This window comes from Gambusia affinis, linkage group LG03, assembly GCF_019740435.1.
Source record: "Gambusia affinis linkage group LG03, SWU_Gaff_1.0, whole genome shotgun sequence".
NCBI lineage: Eukaryota > Metazoa > Chordata > Actinopteri > Cyprinodontiformes > Poeciliidae > Gambusia > Gambusia affinis.
The window spans coordinates 23,915,933-23,935,101 of NC_057870.1; the positions used below are offsets into that span (position 1 = coordinate 23,915,933).

At 38.7% G+C, this 19,169-nt stretch overlaps 3 protein-coding genes across 3 annotated transcripts; 2 read left to right on the top strand and 1 right to left on the bottom strand.

Moving 5' to 3' along the window:
- The first annotated feature begins 69 nt into the window (after positions 1-69).
- Positions 70-3,046, top strand: LOC122827950 (cyclin-O protein B). Its single transcript, XM_044111088.1, has 3 exons — positions 70-690; positions 1,879-2,064; positions 2,146-3,046. The coding sequence occupies exons 1-3, from the start codon at positions 370-372 to the stop codon at positions 2,758-2,760; spliced, it is 1,122 nt and encodes a 373-aa protein (XP_043967023.1). The 5' UTR covers positions 70-369; the 3' UTR covers positions 2,761-3,046.
- Positions 3,047-4,513: 1,467 nt separating this feature from the next.
- Positions 4,514-6,869, top strand: LOC122827908 (multicilin). Its single transcript, XM_044111006.1, has 6 exons — positions 4,514-4,577; positions 4,811-4,890; positions 5,301-5,361; positions 5,455-5,660; positions 5,969-6,079; positions 6,432-6,869. The coding sequence occupies exons 1-6, from the start codon at positions 4,514-4,516 to the stop codon at positions 6,867-6,869; spliced, it is 960 nt and encodes a 319-aa protein (XP_043966941.1).
- A 4,493-nt stretch (positions 6,870-11,362) lies between these two features.
- Positions 11,363-13,880, bottom strand: gpx8 (glutathione peroxidase 8 (putative)). Its single transcript, XM_044112406.1, has 3 exons — positions 13,514-13,880; positions 13,085-13,346; positions 11,363-11,906 (listed from the first exon to the last, which is right to left on the bottom strand). Exons 1-3 carry the CDS (start codon positions 13,718-13,720, stop codon positions 11,743-11,745), a joined length of 633 nt encoding a protein of 210 aa, XP_043968341.1. The 5' UTR covers positions 13,721-13,880; the 3' UTR covers positions 11,363-11,742.
- Positions 13,881-19,169: the final 5,289 nt, after the last annotated feature.

Below are 19,169 nucleotides of genomic sequence, written 5' to 3' on the forward strand. Positions count from 1 at the left end.
ACTCCTCAAAAGTTGATTATTTCACATTTTCAAATGAGTAACCAACAATTTTAGGTGACACTCCTGTAAAATATATAGCCTACATTTACACCTTATGAAATAAACTTTGTTCTTCATTTGTTTGTCCTGCAGAGTAAGTCTAAAAGGAACAGCTGCTAGAATTGCCACATGGTAAAGGTTTATTAATTAAAACCAATGGGATGGCGAGACTGAGCTCCCGTTGCCTGAGCAACGGAAGAAAGCCGAGGCCCAAGAGCGGGGACTACCCCGGGAAAAGTGACGTCACTAAGCGGCACCACTCTCCATGGAGCATCGAGCACGGTGAGAAGTTTATACACAAAAGCCCTAAAGACTGACGGACAGGTAGACATGGTGTCATTCAGAAAGAACGATTCAGTTTGCGATACATTTTGTAAAAGAAGACTCACGCCGCCTCAGCAGACTGCTCGGCACAGAAAGCAGAGACTTATGATCAAACTGGGTGACTCTGGATTCGAGGACGATCTGGTTCACTCTCCTATTCCGCCTCGTTGTCGGACGAATGCATTCCAACTGGAGTCAGAAGAACCAGAGTCCGCTGATGGACAGCTGTCCCACTGGTACCTACAGTACGGAGACGTCGGTTTCAGGATCCAGAGGGAGAAAGAGTCGCAGTTTCATCCCTGCCAAAGCCTGGCACGTCAACCACAAGTAGGCCAATAGCCTATTTACAGTATGACTGAGAATCAACAATGCATAACTGGCTTGTTCTGACTTGATTGAACACATGCAGTAATATGCAGTAGTTTTTTTAATGTCAAACTACAATTTGACATCATCTTTTAGTTTTTGTCAAGTCAATTTCTTGGAGACTCTCAGAATATGTGCTGCTGCAAAAGCAGTAGCATCTATGCTTCAAAGTAAACATGGATTTCTTATGTTTTGTCTTTAGATTTTAATTTCACTTTTGACACCTAAACAGAAATGCAAATGTTCCAAATAGAACTTATAGCTAAAACATCTCCTCAACAAATACAGTCTCAAGGAATTGTATTTTTCTAACTTGAAGTCAAGAGATTATTTTTAAACTTTTGGACTACAATGGTCCCCAATGAGAGCAATTATACACAAATGGAGACAACATGGAAGAGTGGAAACCTTTTGGCCTGGCACGATAACGGCTGGACAATAAATTGTTCCAGAAGATATTGCAATAAATGATAATATTGTTGTTTTGAGACAGTTTTTAGGTAAAATTATGGTAATGGCAAAATAATATTTCAGGAGTACATTCTACGAGATCAGTAAACATTGGATTATAATGACCATTTAACACTGAAAGACATTTTAAATATACAAGGTAAATAAACAAAGCAACAAATAAAATTAACTTTGAAGTCTTTGAAGAGCGAAAAAAGAGATAAACGATAAATCATATCAATGGAAATTATTGAGTTTGTTTTAATTTGTCATGCAATTAATTGATTTATTGATTGTTGTGACAGTTCTAGTAACCTTCCATATCAGAATTAAGCTACATCTGGGTAATTTGGTTGTGTGACGGTCTCAGGTGGATGTGGTCCATCAGAATAATTTGTTAAAATTATTCTGAAGGAATCAAAACTTCTGCTCTCTACAAAAAAGAGTGATCTGAAATTCCTGCTGAGCAATGACCCATTTCTATTTATTGCAAACTCTTAATGGCATTTAACGCTGATAAAAGTGGTACAATCAATTATTAGATTTAAAAGGCATTTAGTGCTTTGTAATCTACAGTTAGATAATTTTTTTCCCTGAAATGTGTGAAAAATAAACAACAAGAAATCCATGAGGGGCAAATACATTTTCATGCAGTATGATTTGGATCAGTCTTCTGATGATTCTTTACTCTGCCTGCAGCTGACTGCAGATGCACGCTGTAAGCTGGTGAGCTGGCTCATCCCCGTCCATAAACACTTCCGTCTGTCCTTCGAGTGCTGCTGCCTGACAGTGAACATCATGGACAGGTTCCTGGCGTCCACTCCAGTGGCCACAGACTGCTTCCAGCTCCTGGGTGTCACTGCACTCCTCTTGGCCAGTAAACAGGTCAGTCGTCAGTGAAATCTTTCAGAGGCAGATCCCTCTGACTCCATTCAAATATCCCCCATCTCTTTTTTGTCTCCATAGGTGGAGGTGCGCTCTCCATCGGTAAGCTATCTCTTGTCTCTGTGCTGTGATGCTTTCACCAAGGAGCAGTTCTGCAACCTGGAGTGCCTCGTCCTGCTCCGCCTTAACTTTCGCCTCGCCTCACCCACCCTGGCCTTCTTTCTGGATTACTTCAGCAATCTCGTCAAGGCTGCCCAGTTTGTGATTAAGAACAACAGCAGTGACGGGTTTTCAGGAGTGAGTTCAGAGATAGCAAAGATCAGAAAGTGCAGTGAGCTTGCACAAAAAGTATGTGAGTTGACTCTAGCAGACTATGCTTTCAATAAATACCCACCATCCCTGATTGCTTGCTGTGCCCTGAGACTTGCATGTGAATTACTGAGAACCGAACACTGCTTTGCAGAGCAGGCAGCCGTAGAGTTGGTGGAAAACCCATGGGAATGTTTCAGAGGAGATCTATGTATGCAGCCGGTTTATGTCCAGTCATGTGAAAGCTCTACCTTTAGTCCTGGGCAGTGTTTGACAGTGGAACCAATTCCAGATCAGGACTGCAGTCTGGTGCATGAATGCAAAGACAACCTAAAGATGTTGGTGTCACTGAATCAGGAGACTCTAAAAGTGATGCCATTAAAATAAAACATTAACTTAGAAGATTAAAAAAGTTGGCTTCTAATTTTTTCTACTTAGTCTGTTATGATGTGTTTGGGAAGCAATGCATAATGATGACTTGTTTTCATAGATGTGAGCTGCAAAAATCCCTCATGAACAGTCATATGTTTGCAACCACTAAAGGTTTACTTGGTATTATATTTTATTTATTTGTGTTTTTACTTACACATTTCTGTAATCTATGTAATGAAGAATTTTGAACCACTGTATCTTATTTATTAATTGTTTTAAATAATAAAGTGTATGAAAAAAAGTTTTGGCTTTTACTTTGCAGCAATCCAAAGCTCAGGTTGTGCAAACTGTCGACAGAATAACTGATGGTCATGTAATAAAGATTTCTGTGTGCAAAATTGTTATAGAAATACACCAAAAGACGCATCTGAAATTGTAAAGAAAGGTGGTTCTATTAAGTATTGATTCAGAGTTGCTGAACATATAGGAACTGCACATTTAAAAAAGAAATAAATGAAAATTCCTTCAATTTTATAATTTCTAGTTAGCTCATAAATTCACCATCAAATACATTAAAGTTGATTGTAATATTTGAAAAAGGCTAATGGGGTTATTCATATATATTTATCTTGTGCACTTTACATAAATAATCTCATACTTGTTACACATTCATATTTACTTCTGTTGAAGTTCAGAATAAGACATAACTTATATATATATATATATATATATATATATATATATATATATATATATATATATATATATATATATATATATATATATATATATATATATATATATATATATATATATATATAAAACTAGGGAAAGGGACCATTATCATCTCTTGAAACCAGATTGCGCATGACTAGGCTAACAAATCTTAGAAACCATTTAAGATACTGTCATGCAATAAATGACTGGCTCTTAGCTGGAGTGACCAGCACAGAAAATAAACACTTTTCTAAAAGTAGTGATTCCTGCGGCTATTGTTGCCTGAAGGTCAGCACGTCATCGTTTTTGTTAGCAGCAGTATTTAGAGACAAACTGTGCCAACACAGCCCAGGCAATTTCGCGGCTTTATCTGCTAATCCATTACGCGTGGCAGCTCGGCCACACAGGTGCTTTCAGCTCTATAAAGACCAGTTGAAATCCCCCTGTTTGTTTACTAATTGAGGCATTTGTCACAAGTGTTTACTAAGCTGTCTTCTCTTAGAGCTTTTTTTTTTTCCTTTTCCACTTTTCTTTCGAGGGCAGCGAGCTTCGGTGTGTATAAATTGTTTTACGCAAATGGATTGAAATTACGCATGAAAAAACAAGGCGGTATATAAGAATGTTATAAAATAAATATGTGCGGACGTCACATATTTATCTTTTGTTCAGCCTATACACAATCCCTATAATATATATCGACTCTTACAATAAATATTCAAAATACTTTTGTATATGTAATTTGCATAATTACAATGAGACCTGATTGCTTGGGGATGTTGGCCGCAGATTGAGGGAGCGCTGCGGTGCGCACCTGCTGGCGCTGTGATGGCGCCGTTCTGCGCGGCACCGTTTTCCAGTTTTAAACAGAAAACCCCATACTGCACTAATTTCATCTCCGAGGACGCAGACACTCCCTAGAGACCGAACTAGTGGATTTGATTGGGCAAGGAGAGGGAAACCGCGGTACACAGAGACACAAACCGGGAGAAAGTCGACTATATCAGCTACAAATTTAAATCATGTCCTTGTCAGTTTCTGATGGATCGAGCTGATGATGGAGACGCAAAAAGAAGGGAACGCTTTCGGTGCTGGTTGGCCCAACAGACTAGGACAGCGTAGGGGGGAAGCAATAGTAAGGAAAGTTCTCTCTCTTTAGAAAAATGTGCAAATGAATGAAAACTTTGATGACAGGCGCTATTCCTGCAGGATAAATTCCCGGTTCCAAGAAGCAGCAGTCCTGTCAGTGTTTATGTTGAATTTCCCCGCATTGCTTGCAAAGGTAAACCACGAATATTGTGACTGAACTCCAAATACATAGGTTGGTTTTTACACTATCGTTATCTTTTAGGTTTTGCAACAATTGAATGGGGGGATTTGGAGGGCTGTACATCTGCTGTGGAACAGGAGAGAGACTCATTTGTCTCTCAGGTGAGAAAAAATTCATCTTACACAATAAAATCACAGGAATGTATTTGATCTGGTTACAATACTTGTTGACTCTTGGTTTAGTTTTACAATTGATACAAAACCAACACTGATATTTTTTAGGTAAGACAGCTTGAGCCCCCCTCTGTTAATGTTTGACTTTGGGAATCCTGTCTAAATGGGATTGTAGTTTACACATGACAGGCAGGCTAATACACACTAGCACCTGACCTGAAGTTTCTTTCCACACACTGCCCCTCTGCACAACTTTACACATCTGAAATGACCACCAAGATTCACTCCTGGACCTCTACTTTGACTCGGTGGGATTATCAGGAACAGTCATCATGGTTTTTTTGTGGTTTTAGTTACCAAAACACACTATGTTAATAATCAGCTTTATTTCTTCACAGGTGAACGAGTCTGATATAGACAAGCAGCATTATGGAGATTGTGCAATGGATTTTATCGCAGGTGAGGAAGCTAAGTTCTGGCAATGGGATGACTTCTGCTCCTTCCTCCAAACTCCAGCTCATCGTTTTCTTTGTGATCTTTCTCTTCTCTCAGATACCACTGCTGCAGGAGATAGCTGTCTGTCTGAACTTCTCCCATTTCAGGGATGTGTTATACCCCCTCTAACTCCTCAGAGGGATTTCTCAGAGGACAGCATGGTTCAATCCACCACAGAAAAAACAGAGAATGGAGTTCCATGGAGGAGTGTTGCAGAGTGTCAGGGGAGGGTTCATGGAGACTCAATGGCCATCAACAAACAGGTAAAACATAATATTAGGATTATTTGTGTCCCTGCAGATTTGACTCAACTTTATGTGATGCAAATGACAAAGCAGAATTTGTCATTTAGCTGGACAAAATATTTAATAAATATTTCAACAATCTATAAAGAAAATTAAAGCTTATGCCTTGGGCCTCTGAATACTGGTTGTTCCAAAGACAAGTGAATCAGGTCAACATTTAAAAATGCTGCATACAGTTTAAAATATTATGTTTTTCTTGTATGTTGAGAAACATGCAAGAAAAGCAGACAGCATAACTGAAAATATCTTGTAACGTCTGTCTGCAGCTCCAGGAGAGTCTTCACAAGCAACAACAAGAACTGAACTCGCTCCAGGAAAGAAACCTGCACCTCAAGCAACTGGCGAGTCGAGCAAAACACCTTGCCTCAGTCCTTGAAGTGAGTGAAAAACAAGCTCAAAATCCATCTCTTTATTTTCAGGAACCAGGGTCGTTTTTAGGGGTCATTTTCTTCCCCCGGCATTTCCAATGCAGGAACCAACAACAAATCAGATAAATGCAGGTGAAAATCTGTCCTAAGAACAATCCTAGCTTGGAGGAAAGACCTTTCGGATTGACCCCGAGGAAGAGGGGGAACTTTATAAAAGTCTCAAACAGTTCATATTAGTTGAATAGTTACAGCATTTTGTTTCAGTTATGTTTATATAGAATGTAAAGTGTTATAGAAAATAGAAAAACACATATTTATATAGTTGATAAGTATGAACTTATGATTATTTTGATTCTTTTAGAGACTCATGACAGTCAGAAATTCTCATGCTGGAGAACCGGAGGTACCAATCTCTGAAAACACCTCTCTGAGCCCCTGCAAGAGGCAGCGCCTGGATGAAGGCTATGAAACAGAGTCCTCTGACTCTGTGGAGGACATGCTGAGGGACATCAGCACACGCTGCAACGCTGTGCTGCTCAACAACGCTGCAGGATCACCACAGGAGTCCGAGACGATACGCATGTATGGCGCATTCTCAAGTTTGCAGATGTCCACTCCTAACAACAGCAGCACTGTGAGTGTTGATGCACCAGAGGCTGCAGAAGATGTGTCATCCTTCAGGACCTCCGTCAGAGAACACGGCACCATTCGGACTCAGGTGTTTCCTCATGGGCATGCGTTTACATCAAGGACCCTGCAGGGGGGGTACCGTTTCCGCTGGGTTCCCAACCACAGCTGAAGTGAGTGACTGCCTCAGGGGCTCTTGTGATGAAGGTGCCATAAATCTGAGAGAGAAGTGGGTAGGCTGCAGTTGTTAATGCTTAACTCCGAATCTATAGTGATATCTGTAAATGATTAAATGATGTCTTCCTCAGGTAGCTTGTGAGCTAATCAGACAAAAGTGGCGCTTTAAGGAAATAAGACTGCCCACTCTGCTGTTTACATTCTGTTTTTGTTTACACACCTCGAGACATGAGGAATTTTGAATACATTGCATTTTTTTGTTGGAAAATATATGTTTTACAAGCCTTGAAATAAACTTCTTTTTGCTTCAACTTTGGAGAAAAACTTGCATTTTTTTCCCCCACACTTGAGCATATTATACACGTGTGAAATACAACAAATGTGTAATCAGCTAGAAGAAACTTTTCATTGCGAAATACTGTTGTTGGAGCAAAGAAACAAATGTAACCTCATGATCTGCCTTAAGATGTAGAGGCTTCCTTCTCTTTTGTCTGAATCTGAGTCTGTGTGTCATGAGAAAAGCCCCTGAGCCCTGGTTCTTCACAACCATCTTCCTTGTCTATTGCCTTAAAATTTGAACAGGTTTTGTTTGAACCGTTTACATGCTCAACTTCAACTTGCTAAATGTTGTATTGTGGGAGGAGAAGTCCCCAAACCTCTTCTATGTTTAAACATTCATAAAAATAAATGATAATAGAAAACAAAATCAGCATCTCAGAAAAGTTGAAAAGAGAACGTTGAGCAGTCCAGAGCCTTTTTCCCTTTATCCCAGGCAAGATACTCCGGACATTGGACACTGTTTTTGGTTCCATACTTAGCACAAGGACCGATGCATAGGCATGTGTAATGTGTCTTTCTACAACACCTTTTTCTTCCACTCAACTTTCTAATAATAAGCTTGGATGGAGCACATGTACAGCTATTGCTTGTTGGGGCTTATTTCACAGTAGAGGTTATGGAACAATTGTCAAGTCTAAATTTAGTTTTGGGGTTTCATACTATGTAGGCAATTATAAAAATTAACTATGGAGACGTTTCAAATTTATCACTCCGCATGTGAATCGATATTATAACATGAGTTTTGCTTTTGCATCGAATTACTTGAATAAATTAACCTAACGTGATACTCTAAAGAGTTGAAGAGTCGTGAAGCTCGCTGTGAAACAAAGTCCTGCCACCGAGTAAAAACGCATGCAGAGAGCAAGCATTGTTTGAGACGATTGGGACAAATTAGAGAGGTTAAGCAGCCGCTAAACTGAAGAAGAAAAAAGAAAGTCACAGAGACACAGTTTCTAAGGTGAATAAAGGAAGGAGGCTGCAAACAAAAGTCGCGGGAAAGAGGATGGAGGAGGTAAAAAAAAAACCCTGTTCCTTAAGTGTCAAGAGCCTTGGACACAGACTCAGGGTCAAAATGAAAGAATGTCTTTTAAAAAGTGTTTGGGAAGGATGCCTGCAAAACAATTTAATAAAAAGAGAAATAAATCAACATAATAGAATAGCGATTTCAACCAATTAGTTAGAGAACAAGTGTTGACTTTATTTGAAGTGTCAGGTTGCCGAATCAAAAAGCATAGGTGTGTTAAACTGGAGCTCCAGAAACAGCATCATGCCTCCCCGTGCACCTGTCGCGTTCTTCCAGGCTCGAGCTCGAGGTGTTTAAGGTCCATATGGAGGTAGCAGGTGGCGAGAACGTGCGCACCGCTCGCGCCGTTCAGCCCAGTTAGCGCCACAACAACAGCTCGTTACCAAGCGGTGTGAAACGCGCGACTACACAACAGTTATGTTTTCTAATAACTAATTGCTGCCATGCAGCAAGATTTATTTCAAACAGATTTAATTTTATGCCAGGAATATTAATTGTTTATATCCTAATGCAAAACAAAAAAGTAGCAATTGCTTTTAGTTAGTTAGTCAAAATATTTATTTTTGGTAGTTCTTAAAAAAAATCTGATTTGTTTTATGTAAATAAAGCTATTATTTAAGGATGACTATTGTAAAAAAAAAAAAAACTTCAAAGAGATTCTTTCCTCTACATTTCTTGTCTTACGCCAGTCTTCTTAAAATAATAACAACAATAATCTAAAAATAGTGTGGTTTTTCTGTCTTTATACACAAAATGAGCATTTTAACGCACACATATTCACCATGAATACAACAGATACAACTGGACTTAACGACTCTGTTCGCACTGACTTGTTCAGTGTATAACAAAAGAAAAAATATTAAATTAGAAAATAATAAAATGATTCCAAGCAAATGATATCAAAATAAGATAGCAAATCCAGCCTCTGGTGTGTAATTAATTTTCAGGTTCAGATTAGTTTTGTTGGGCCAACAGCACGCTGCCGCCTCCTCTTTCAAAGCTTTACCGCGTTGCTGTTTTTCTTTACTTTGTCCTCTTAATTGTTGCACTGGAAACAAGGACGCAAATGGCATCACCAGACAAGCTACTTAAAGTGAAAAAACAGGACCAGGCCGCCAATGGCAGAGCAGAAGACGCAGCTTCCCGCTCTGCTGTCCGCCCTGCAGGAGTATTTAGGAGGGGAGTTGGAGTAGGAGAGAGCGGAGGTTCACCGAGACAGGTATGACCCGGGTCTCAGCGGGATGAAGGGGCTAAAAGTGATCTCTATAGATGGGGGGAAAATTCACGTAGGGACATTCAAATAAGTGGGTAAGTAGATCAAATCGTGGAATTAAAATATGTGGTTTTGTAGCCCTTCTGTGTATTCCTTCAATCTGTTGTTGCTGCTGTTGCTCCTAGGAAACACATGTAAACTTTCAACAAATCACAGCCCCTACCTGGTTCTTTAGCATTAGGCACTTTTCAATTATTTTCTTTTTAGCTTTGAGTCTTGTTAGACCTTCTTACTGATCAACTTTGCAGAAACTCGTTTTGTTTTGAATTATGAGCTCAACTGTTTAATTTCTCTTCTTTATTAGGAGGATGCTTTAATGAGGTTAAGAAGACCTTCTCCCGACAAGGTAAGATGAAGAGGAAATCTCTTTATTCAAATTAAATGAGAATCTCTCTGATTTCTAGATTACAAATCTGAGGTGGAGGTGCCAGTGTGGCTGTAGATCTGATTGTGTGCAGCTGCACCCCCCCTACCCACTGATGCTATCAAGGTAACCCTTAGAAATATCTGCTACTGAAGCTGGGCTGCAAAATGTCTCAAGTTGTGTTTGGTGCAGACCTTTCAGTTGTAACTGGTATGGAGGCAGTGTAATGTTAGCTGACGAGTTCTCTTTCAGCTCACAGTGCTCTGCTGCCATAACAATTATATTTACGTTCAACTTGTAAATGTTAGAGGACTTTTCATATATTACCTAATATCTTTAGGTAAAGGATCTCTGGTGCTTTCAGCTGGTTTGTAGGCAGTGTCTTGTTAGCTGGTTGGGTCGTCAGGTGCCAGCTTACCTGCTGCTGCCCTCAAACTGTCTGAGAAATCCACAGCAGCTTGACCTTGTGCAACACTCAATGAATACAAAGAAATCATTGCAATGTAAAAAAAGAACACCACCATGAATGTGAATGTTCATCCTCTTTCAATTATTGGTTCCTAGGTGCTAAAAATTATGGTGTACAATTGCAATTAGGTGATGCATTGATGAACCGAGCAGATATTTGAGATTTACACAGCTACACTCTCGCCTACAAATGGTGTAAAGAAAAAAAAAAAAGAATAAATATATATATATATATATATATATATATATATATAAATTAATAATGATAATGTTGTATCTCTTAAAGTGTAACGTAGTGCAGGTGAGATGTTTTTAAAACAAACTCAGTTATGATCAAGCAGCCAATGAAAACGTTTCAATCAGACCTCTGATTAGTGTGGCTGGTCCCGCCTGCAGCTGTTTCCAGTTGAACACTGGGACCAGCGCCAGAAACTGGTTTGTAGAGAAGGGTTCCATCCATCCATCCATTTTCTGTTCACCCTTATTCTCTCAAGAGAATAAATAAGAAAAATAAATATATTTTATTTAAAAATAATGAAATAACCATACCTGAACCCTTCTCTAAGAGCTGTTGCCTTGCAGCAAGAAGGTCCTGGGTTCGATTCCCGGCCCGGGGTCTTTCTGCATGTTCTTCCTGTACATGCGCGGGTTCTCTCCAGGTTCTCCGGCTTCCTCCCAGTTCAAAAACATGACTGTCAGGTTAATTGGTGTCTCTAAATTCTCCCTTACTGTGTGTGTGAATGGTTGTGTGTCCTGTATGTCTTTGTGTTGCCCTGCGACAGACTGGCGACCTGTCCAGGGTGTACCTCACCTCTTGCCCAGAACGTAGCTGGAGATCGGCACCAGCAACCCTACCGACCCCACTAATGGAAAAGGGTGAACAGAAAATGGATGGATGGATGGAACATGCAAATTCCATGTAGAAAAGCCGCAGGTGAGGATTTGAACAGTCGTTGGAGACGCAACATTTACCACAGTTGCAAGGGCATCTCCATGCAGCCCGTTGGAGAAAACAACTGATGATCTTCAGGTACATTATTTTATTGTTGGAAGGATGAGATACAGTTAAGAGGCTCAAATCAGACACTAAAAGGTGAAAATGCAGGCTTCATCTTAAAAACAACATTGTAAACTTTAGAAAATTACTTTAAGAAGCAAAACGTAGAGATATTTTTTTTATTTAAAAACCCAACACTGAGGGCTTAACAAGCTTTTATCTTCATTGGTTATTGTCTGATAGAATGACCAACACTCAAATAAAACCATACCACCACTTCTTTCTGGAGCAACAGATCTCTCTCACATGCCCTCTGCTGACACTTCAGTCATTTCAGGCTTTACCAGCTGGCTCCATCCGAGATAAAGTGGCAAAATGTCCCATATCTCCCAAGAATTTGCCATCATAGCTCCCCACGTTTCCTTATGATGATTTCTCGCACCAGTGCTGTGACCTCTTTTCGGATGCTCTCCGTGGATTCGTCTGTTCTCCAGAACCGGATCACTTTTCCTTCCTGATTCACGAGAAACTTCCAAAAATTCCACTTTGGTATTTTCTGCACAGAATCTAAAAAAAACAAACAAAAAAACTACAGTTTGAGTGGATTATTTTTTTAAATTATAATGATATCCCAAAACAACAATACAACAGCAAAAAAAAAAATCAATGTAGAAATGTATTTACTATAAACAAATATAATTTCCTAACAATGTAACTATGCAAAAACAGGAGCATTTTTGTAAGTAGTAGTTTTTTTTTTTCTTTTCTAAATATCTCTTTAAATGTGTGTTGAGCTTTTCTGGTAAAACAATATACACATGTTTACTGAGAACCTTTGAACACTCATCATTGATGTGAATGTCATTCATTTAATACTGGATCATCATGATTTCATCTACTTTATGCAATATGTTATTCTATTACCACTGGCAGCAAAAACAATAATGATAATCCTTTCAATGCTGTTTAACTGTTTGTACAGTGCTAACTAGATATGAAAGCTTAATCCTAGCTTCTCCAAAAATTGACTTTTGTTATTTTTTGGACGTAGCTGGTTCTCCTATAACTCTTTTCTTTGAAAAAACATGTGGATAGCTAGTAGTTCCAACAGAGTTTTATTTCTTGCATACCTACTTCTTTTTGGTTTTCTAACATAACAATGATCTCAAACAACAATCAAAACTAATTCTAGCAGGTTTATAATAGCCATCTTGGATTTTCTTCCTATAAATATTCACTTCAATTTCAACCCTAAAGACTTCAAAGAGCCTGGATCTCTGCCAGCAAACAAGTCAATAAAATTGACTTGCAGTGGTAAAACATCCAGCCAGAATTTTGCTGGAAGATTGTTGATATCTAGAAAACAGTTAAACTTTAAGCTAGCATTTTTCCAAATATTAGTGCTGTTGTCTAAATCTTTCCAAATCCTTTTTATGTTTTAAAAACTATCTATCATAAGGAAAAATTAACCAGCCACTGTCTTTTCTGGGTAAAACTCGATCAAGAACCTTCAGAACCCTTTAATTATTTAAATATCAGACTCAATGTATACATTGATTTTATCTTGCATAGATATCTTTTTGATCCTGTGTGGGTTAGAGGAAAGATCCATACTAAATTCAAGCGTAATATTAATTATATAACCATTACAACTTTAAAAAAACGGACAAGTAATCAATTAAAGTCAGCAACTGCTGTCAGAAATTGTCAATATGCAACAGGACATTGTATGTTTTCCTGCTGACCTGTGAGGAACCTGAAGGCAGGCTCAGCCTCCGTGCCCAGGATTTTGATCTTGCTGAAGAAGGGGAACGTCACGCCATAGGTAGACTTGGCGAAGGCCTCGATGTCGCGGCTCAACCCGGGCTCCGTGTCCCCGAACTGGCCGCAGGGGAAGGCCAGGACGTTGAAGTGAGACGTACCCAGCTCCCGGTGCAGCTCCTGCAGAGACTTGTAGCTCGCCTCCGTGTGCTGGCAGTGACTCGCCACGTTTACAACCAGCGATGCCTGAACAGGACAAAAACCACGGAGCAATTATTATAATAAAACTCTGCACAGAATGTAATGACAAGAAAGTAGGAAATAAAATATTAAAACGTAATCTTTGTTTCCAAATGAAGATTTGCAGAGATTTATTGCCAAACTTAAGACGCCTGGTGATGATGTGGACGTACTTTCCCTCGGTACTTCTCCAGGGATACCGTCCTCCCCTTTGCGTCTTTCACCTCAAACGAATAAAAGTCCTTCTGTTTTCTTGGTTTCACCAGGTGCGTCTGCAGGAGGAACAAACATCCCACACCTACTGTCATGCTCACCAGGACCCTAAGCCTTTTTATTCTGGCTTTGGAGGACTTGGTGGGATAACCTCCGAGAGCCTCCATCTTGGAGGGGGGGAGTTAGGAATCCTGCAGAAAAGTCTGGGCGTACTCGAGGATGAAAGTAAAGTGAAGTTAACGGGGGGAAAGATCCCTCCAAACAGGAAACTCGTTGCCTTAAAAAAAATCCCCAACAATTTCTAAAGGCCGTGCTAAATTCAAAAGTCACGGTTCTTTAACATTTCATACCATGTTATATCAGGTCAAAGGTTATGACGAAATATCTAATAAAATTTCTTCGGAAACTTTTTAAATTCGCAGAGACACGAACATTTTATTGTGAAATTCCCAAGAGGAAACAACTATCCAAAAGTTGATTCAAGGAGTTGTTGTCAGCTTTGGGGTTACTACTACTTTTGCCAAAGTATAAAATTTATGAAATGTACAATTTCTCATGCCCAATGATTTTTATTCTTCTTCAAAGGGCCACAATGAAGCCGATGATGTCGCTTACAAACGCTTCAAGAGGCGGAGCATCCATAGGAACAGCAGAGGAGGCCCAGCTGCCCTTTGGGGGGCGCTGTGACTCTCTCTTTGAGTTTTACACCTTCGGTCGGAGGCTGGAGCCCAAATTGTCACGGAGAACCCACATGCAAGAACACAATGTCCTACAATAAGACATGCGAGGTGCTGCAGAAACCTCTGTAACACCTTCTGATAAAGATAATAAATAATCTTAAATGTGATCAGGAAACTAAGATGTTACCAAAATTAGGATTGAAATACCAGTTTGTGAAAATAGTATATCAAAAAAATAAACATATTTATTATTTTCACTTGCCCATGACAAGCTTGCAAACTGTTCTTCTTATTCATTGGGTTGTAAGATATATTTAATTATTTCACTGACATTAAAGACACGTACATGTTAGTGTTTTATTTTATTTTATTCCAGTATAATATGGAAATGCAAACAAACTAATAAAAAACATCAACATAAATGTGCACTGTAGAGAAAATAAAGGTTTCATTGCACTGTGCAATAAAAATAAAATAAATGTTTCACTACATTGTGCATCTTGCAGGGTCCTTGCGATGCTGTCTTTTTACCCACATTGAGGGTATCACTGAACATGTGAGACTCACACCACTGCACATTCGTGTTGCAATCACACATTTGCACAGCTGTTGAAAACCTCATCTTGACAGATGGTTTGAGTGTAGTTTCACTTCAGTTCATTTTGGTTAGGAATATGAGCAGTTTCCCATCTCTTACAAGCACATAAAGTTTGTAAATTGCAGTACTGATTAAGATTTTCTGTGGCATTTGAAGCCGAGTCATCTCTGGTGGGCAACTGCAGAAGACATTTGTGACTTTAAACTCACCACAACAACGCTCTGTGAGATCCATAGGATGGATGTAAGCAGAAATGCCAACAAATAAGGTTGAACCCCCTTCATATAAAAGTGAAAATGGATGTCTACAAAAGAGTGGCAAATAAATAAAAAATGTGTCACATAATTGACTGCATTAATATTCCCCTGCTTCAAGTCAGTACTTAGTATATGCATGTTTGGTAGCAATCACAGAACAGACTCTGTGGATAGCTCTCAATTTTTACTCCATTCTTTCTTTGCAAACTGTTCAAGCTCTGAAAGGTTGCATGAGGATTGGCTGTGAACAGCCATTTTCAAATCCAGCAGACTCTCTATGGGATTGAGGTGTGGGATTTGACTGGGTCACCACAGAAAATCTACATTGTTGTACCAGATGTGAGTCTTTAGCTGAAGGCTTCTTGCTTTACAATAAAGAAGTCGTAGTTCTCTTGCTGCATTCACTTTACCTTCTGCCTTTACCAGCTTTGAGGCCCTGTTGCAGTGAAGCATCCCCACAACATGACTCTGCCACCACCTTGCTTCACAGGAAGGATGGTGTCTGCTAATAATAGTGCCTTGACTGGTGGGCAGAAACTTAAATTTTGGACTAATCATAACTTTCTCCAACATGCCTCTTGGGTAACTCTAGTCGGGCCTTGATATCAGTGATTTTCTCCCAGCTGTGACTGACAACAGTTGTATGCAGAGCCTGTGTTTGTCTTTAGATCGACTTGCATTCTTATATTTATGTAGTTACTAATCTCAAACATTACATAAAAGTCGTCTACAAGTCTTATATAGATATAGAGAACCTTTGCACAAATCACAGTACATTTGAATAACATTTTGATAAGAAAAAACACTGGTCTGCATGCATCAGACAATGCTTTAAATTATATTAAATCAAATCATGTGTGTATGTATTGTTTTGGTGTTGCAGATAGTAGTGAGAGAACATGTGAGTTGAAGAATTTTGCCAATGTGAGTTTGCAGGGAAAGTCACAATCCTGTACTATACACTGTAAGAAAGAATACCTTTTACAGAAAAGAAGGAAAGTTAGAAAAGACTTAACTTTTCCATTGATCAACATTAAATAAAAGTTTAGCTTTCTTCTATTTTTCATTTGTGCTCAGTCATGTGTAGATAATTCGTAGTCTAGGCAAAAGATACACAGCTGTGCAAAAGACATTTTCACATTCTGCTTTGTCAGACCTTTCTGTTAAGGAAGTGAGGTTAGAAGTATAACCACACTTCTTGTCTACAGACCAGTAGAGGTAAACTATTCTTTAGTTAAAGACAGAAATCTCCTTTTTTAAAGATGATCAACTGCAAACCATGGTCATTATGGTCAATATGACTCACAGCTCAAACACAAAATAAAACTTGCATGGAGTTGTTTTAGGCTTTAAGTCAAAATAGGTCATTTGTTAATGCACAGCAAGACAGATTGTCCATTAAACTTCTAGATGCCCAGTACCTTGTGTGCATGAAACAGAAAGTCGTGCATACTAATCATAAAATGTAATGGTGTGTTAAATTTGCAAGGTTGGAATTCTCAAGGTCTATGATATGCAAGTAAAAACAGGAATTAAATGTACTTAATGTTGCAAGAATAAACAGTTTACTTGCACATTCTTGGTATGATATTGTAACAGTGGCACAGTGGTTTTGTAAAATGTCAATATCTGAACATGCTCAATTTTGACTAAATTGGCTCAAAACGCATTCTTCTCAGCATATGCAACTAATTGCATATGCTGAGACTGTGGTCTCAGCATATGCAATTAAGCCCCCATCAGACTGTGGTCTCTGACCACAGTCTGATGGGGGTTTTTTTATGGTGGTTTTGCTCAAAGAGGTTCTTACATCGAAACCTAAAGGCTTTAAAACCATGCATCATCATATTTTAGGTTTTAAACATTTAAAATAGTACTAATTATAATCACTCTTACCTTTGGTCCTAACTTGATAAGTATTTTCAAACTGCACCTATGTGAAGCAAACAATGCTTTTTAACCAAACTAACAAGTTATCTATAGCTGATGTTTATGAGCATAAAATTTATCATAAAAGAAAATAATTTCTTTCACCAATAATCAGCTGTAGCAGCATTAGAATTTTTTTCCTTATTTGAGCAGAAGAAAGAGAAAACAGTTTTTGATGAGCTGAGTTCATTAGCCTCTTTCAGTCCAACTCTTCTTCTATCTTTGACCTTTCGGACACCTATCTTCTCGATTGTAGTTGTGATGGAATTGCTGTTGCACCGGGTTCTGCCATTTATCTTGGGATATCTCTGGAACACTTTCAACCTTGTCCAGATTAAAGTCACCCTGTCTGAGCTGGAGTTGGGATGGTAGAGGTATCTGCACAGGGAACAGATGATGAGAGATACAGGTAAGCTGAAAGCTATAAAACCATTTCACAAAAATGGTGGGGGTCTCTATGAGGGGAAATTTGAGACTTACTTGTACTAGAGTGACAGTTTGTGGTGGTTCACTGTTTCTGTTTTACGTTTAGTTGTGGGATGCTGACAACACATGTGGCATGTTCAGTCACACTTGTCTCTAGTGTCAGTGCTTTCCTGGAAACAGCAGTTACTCAGCAGGTACTGGATGGTCATCTCTCATCAACAGAAAATGAGTTATTTAAAATTCTTACCTTGTTATTTTACTACTGGATTAGTGGTTTTGGATTTTTGTCCTGTAACTGTAGGCAAACAGCTAAGAATCTGGGACACACAATCTGGATCTTGTTTGACTTCCTTCAATGCAAATCCATAGGTGGTGATGTCTTAAAGTCCATTAGATTGTATTATATTTATTAAGAATAAACCCTTCTTGATTTACTCCCTATAACTATGTCTACAGATATGTTGTCTCAGATGGCCTGGAAAGAGAAGATGTTTGGTCTCAGGGCTTCCTCATGAATTTATCACCTGTTGTAGATGGGAGTCCCCCTCGTTCAGATGAATCCACCAACTCACATGTCAGAAGATTAACAAAACAAATTAAACGTTCCACTTTTGAAGAAGTCAAATTTCTGTTTAACACATTTTCACCACCCTGATAGGAATGCGTGTATTACATCATTGTACTGCTGAGTAATATAGCACATCTGTCATTTCCCACTGTCATTTTTGAGACGGTTTTCAATGACTCATTATGACTGGGGGTCTTCAGTGAAAACAAAACTTTTAATGAATCATAGCAGTAATATGGGAGGTCTCAGTTTCCTGGCTCATGCAGTGGAAACATGGCATTGGGGGGGGATGACCTCTGAGAACATCCTTTTTGAAGCCTCACGAAGGCGAGGAGTTGTTGATCAAACTTTGGGGATCCTCTTGATCTAATGCTGTAATGTGAACGGCATGATGAAGAGGATGGTTTAAATGCACATTGTCATTAAACAAAAGCATTTAGTGATGCACCAGAAACTTATCGTGGTTTTTGTGGTTGATCTTTTGAGAACAACATGTTACACAATAAGTACTGAAATCCTGAAGAGACAAAAAAGATAGAATCAAATTCCTCTCTAAAGGTTATGATGCATTTTATGTGCATTCTGAAATTTCATGCAAAATCCCTTATCTTTTGTGTTGTGTATGTAGACTTGAATGTTTTGAAGTTTTGAAATTGTTAACTGTGATCTAACTTTTTATATCTCATCAACATAGCATTTCAACAGAGACATGTGCACTTTTGAAGGTCATAGTATATATTATCAATATTATATATTGGATATTACATCCTTCTCAGAAAAATGTCTTCTCGAAGAAGTACATCTATATCTGGAAAACAATCTGCTGTCACCACACATAACCATGAAACTATCTGTTTCCTTGCTGCTCTCATATTCAATAAATTAGGTTATTTTTGAAAGGTTCATTTGTTTTAGTAACTCAGTTCACTAATTGCATTGCACTCTGTGGCTTGTTTTAAAATTGAGTTGTTTCCTTACTTTGACTTTCAGAAAGTGGGGTGAAGATCCTTGCAAATGATGCAACAACCCTAGTGCCTTTAAGACATTGTCAACTAAAACAATCCGAAATAAATAGTGTTAAGTAGCTTACTTCATATAGTGCAAAGCTAACACCAAATGTGCTTGTTAGTACTTGCTGCATGCCTTTTAGCTCATTAT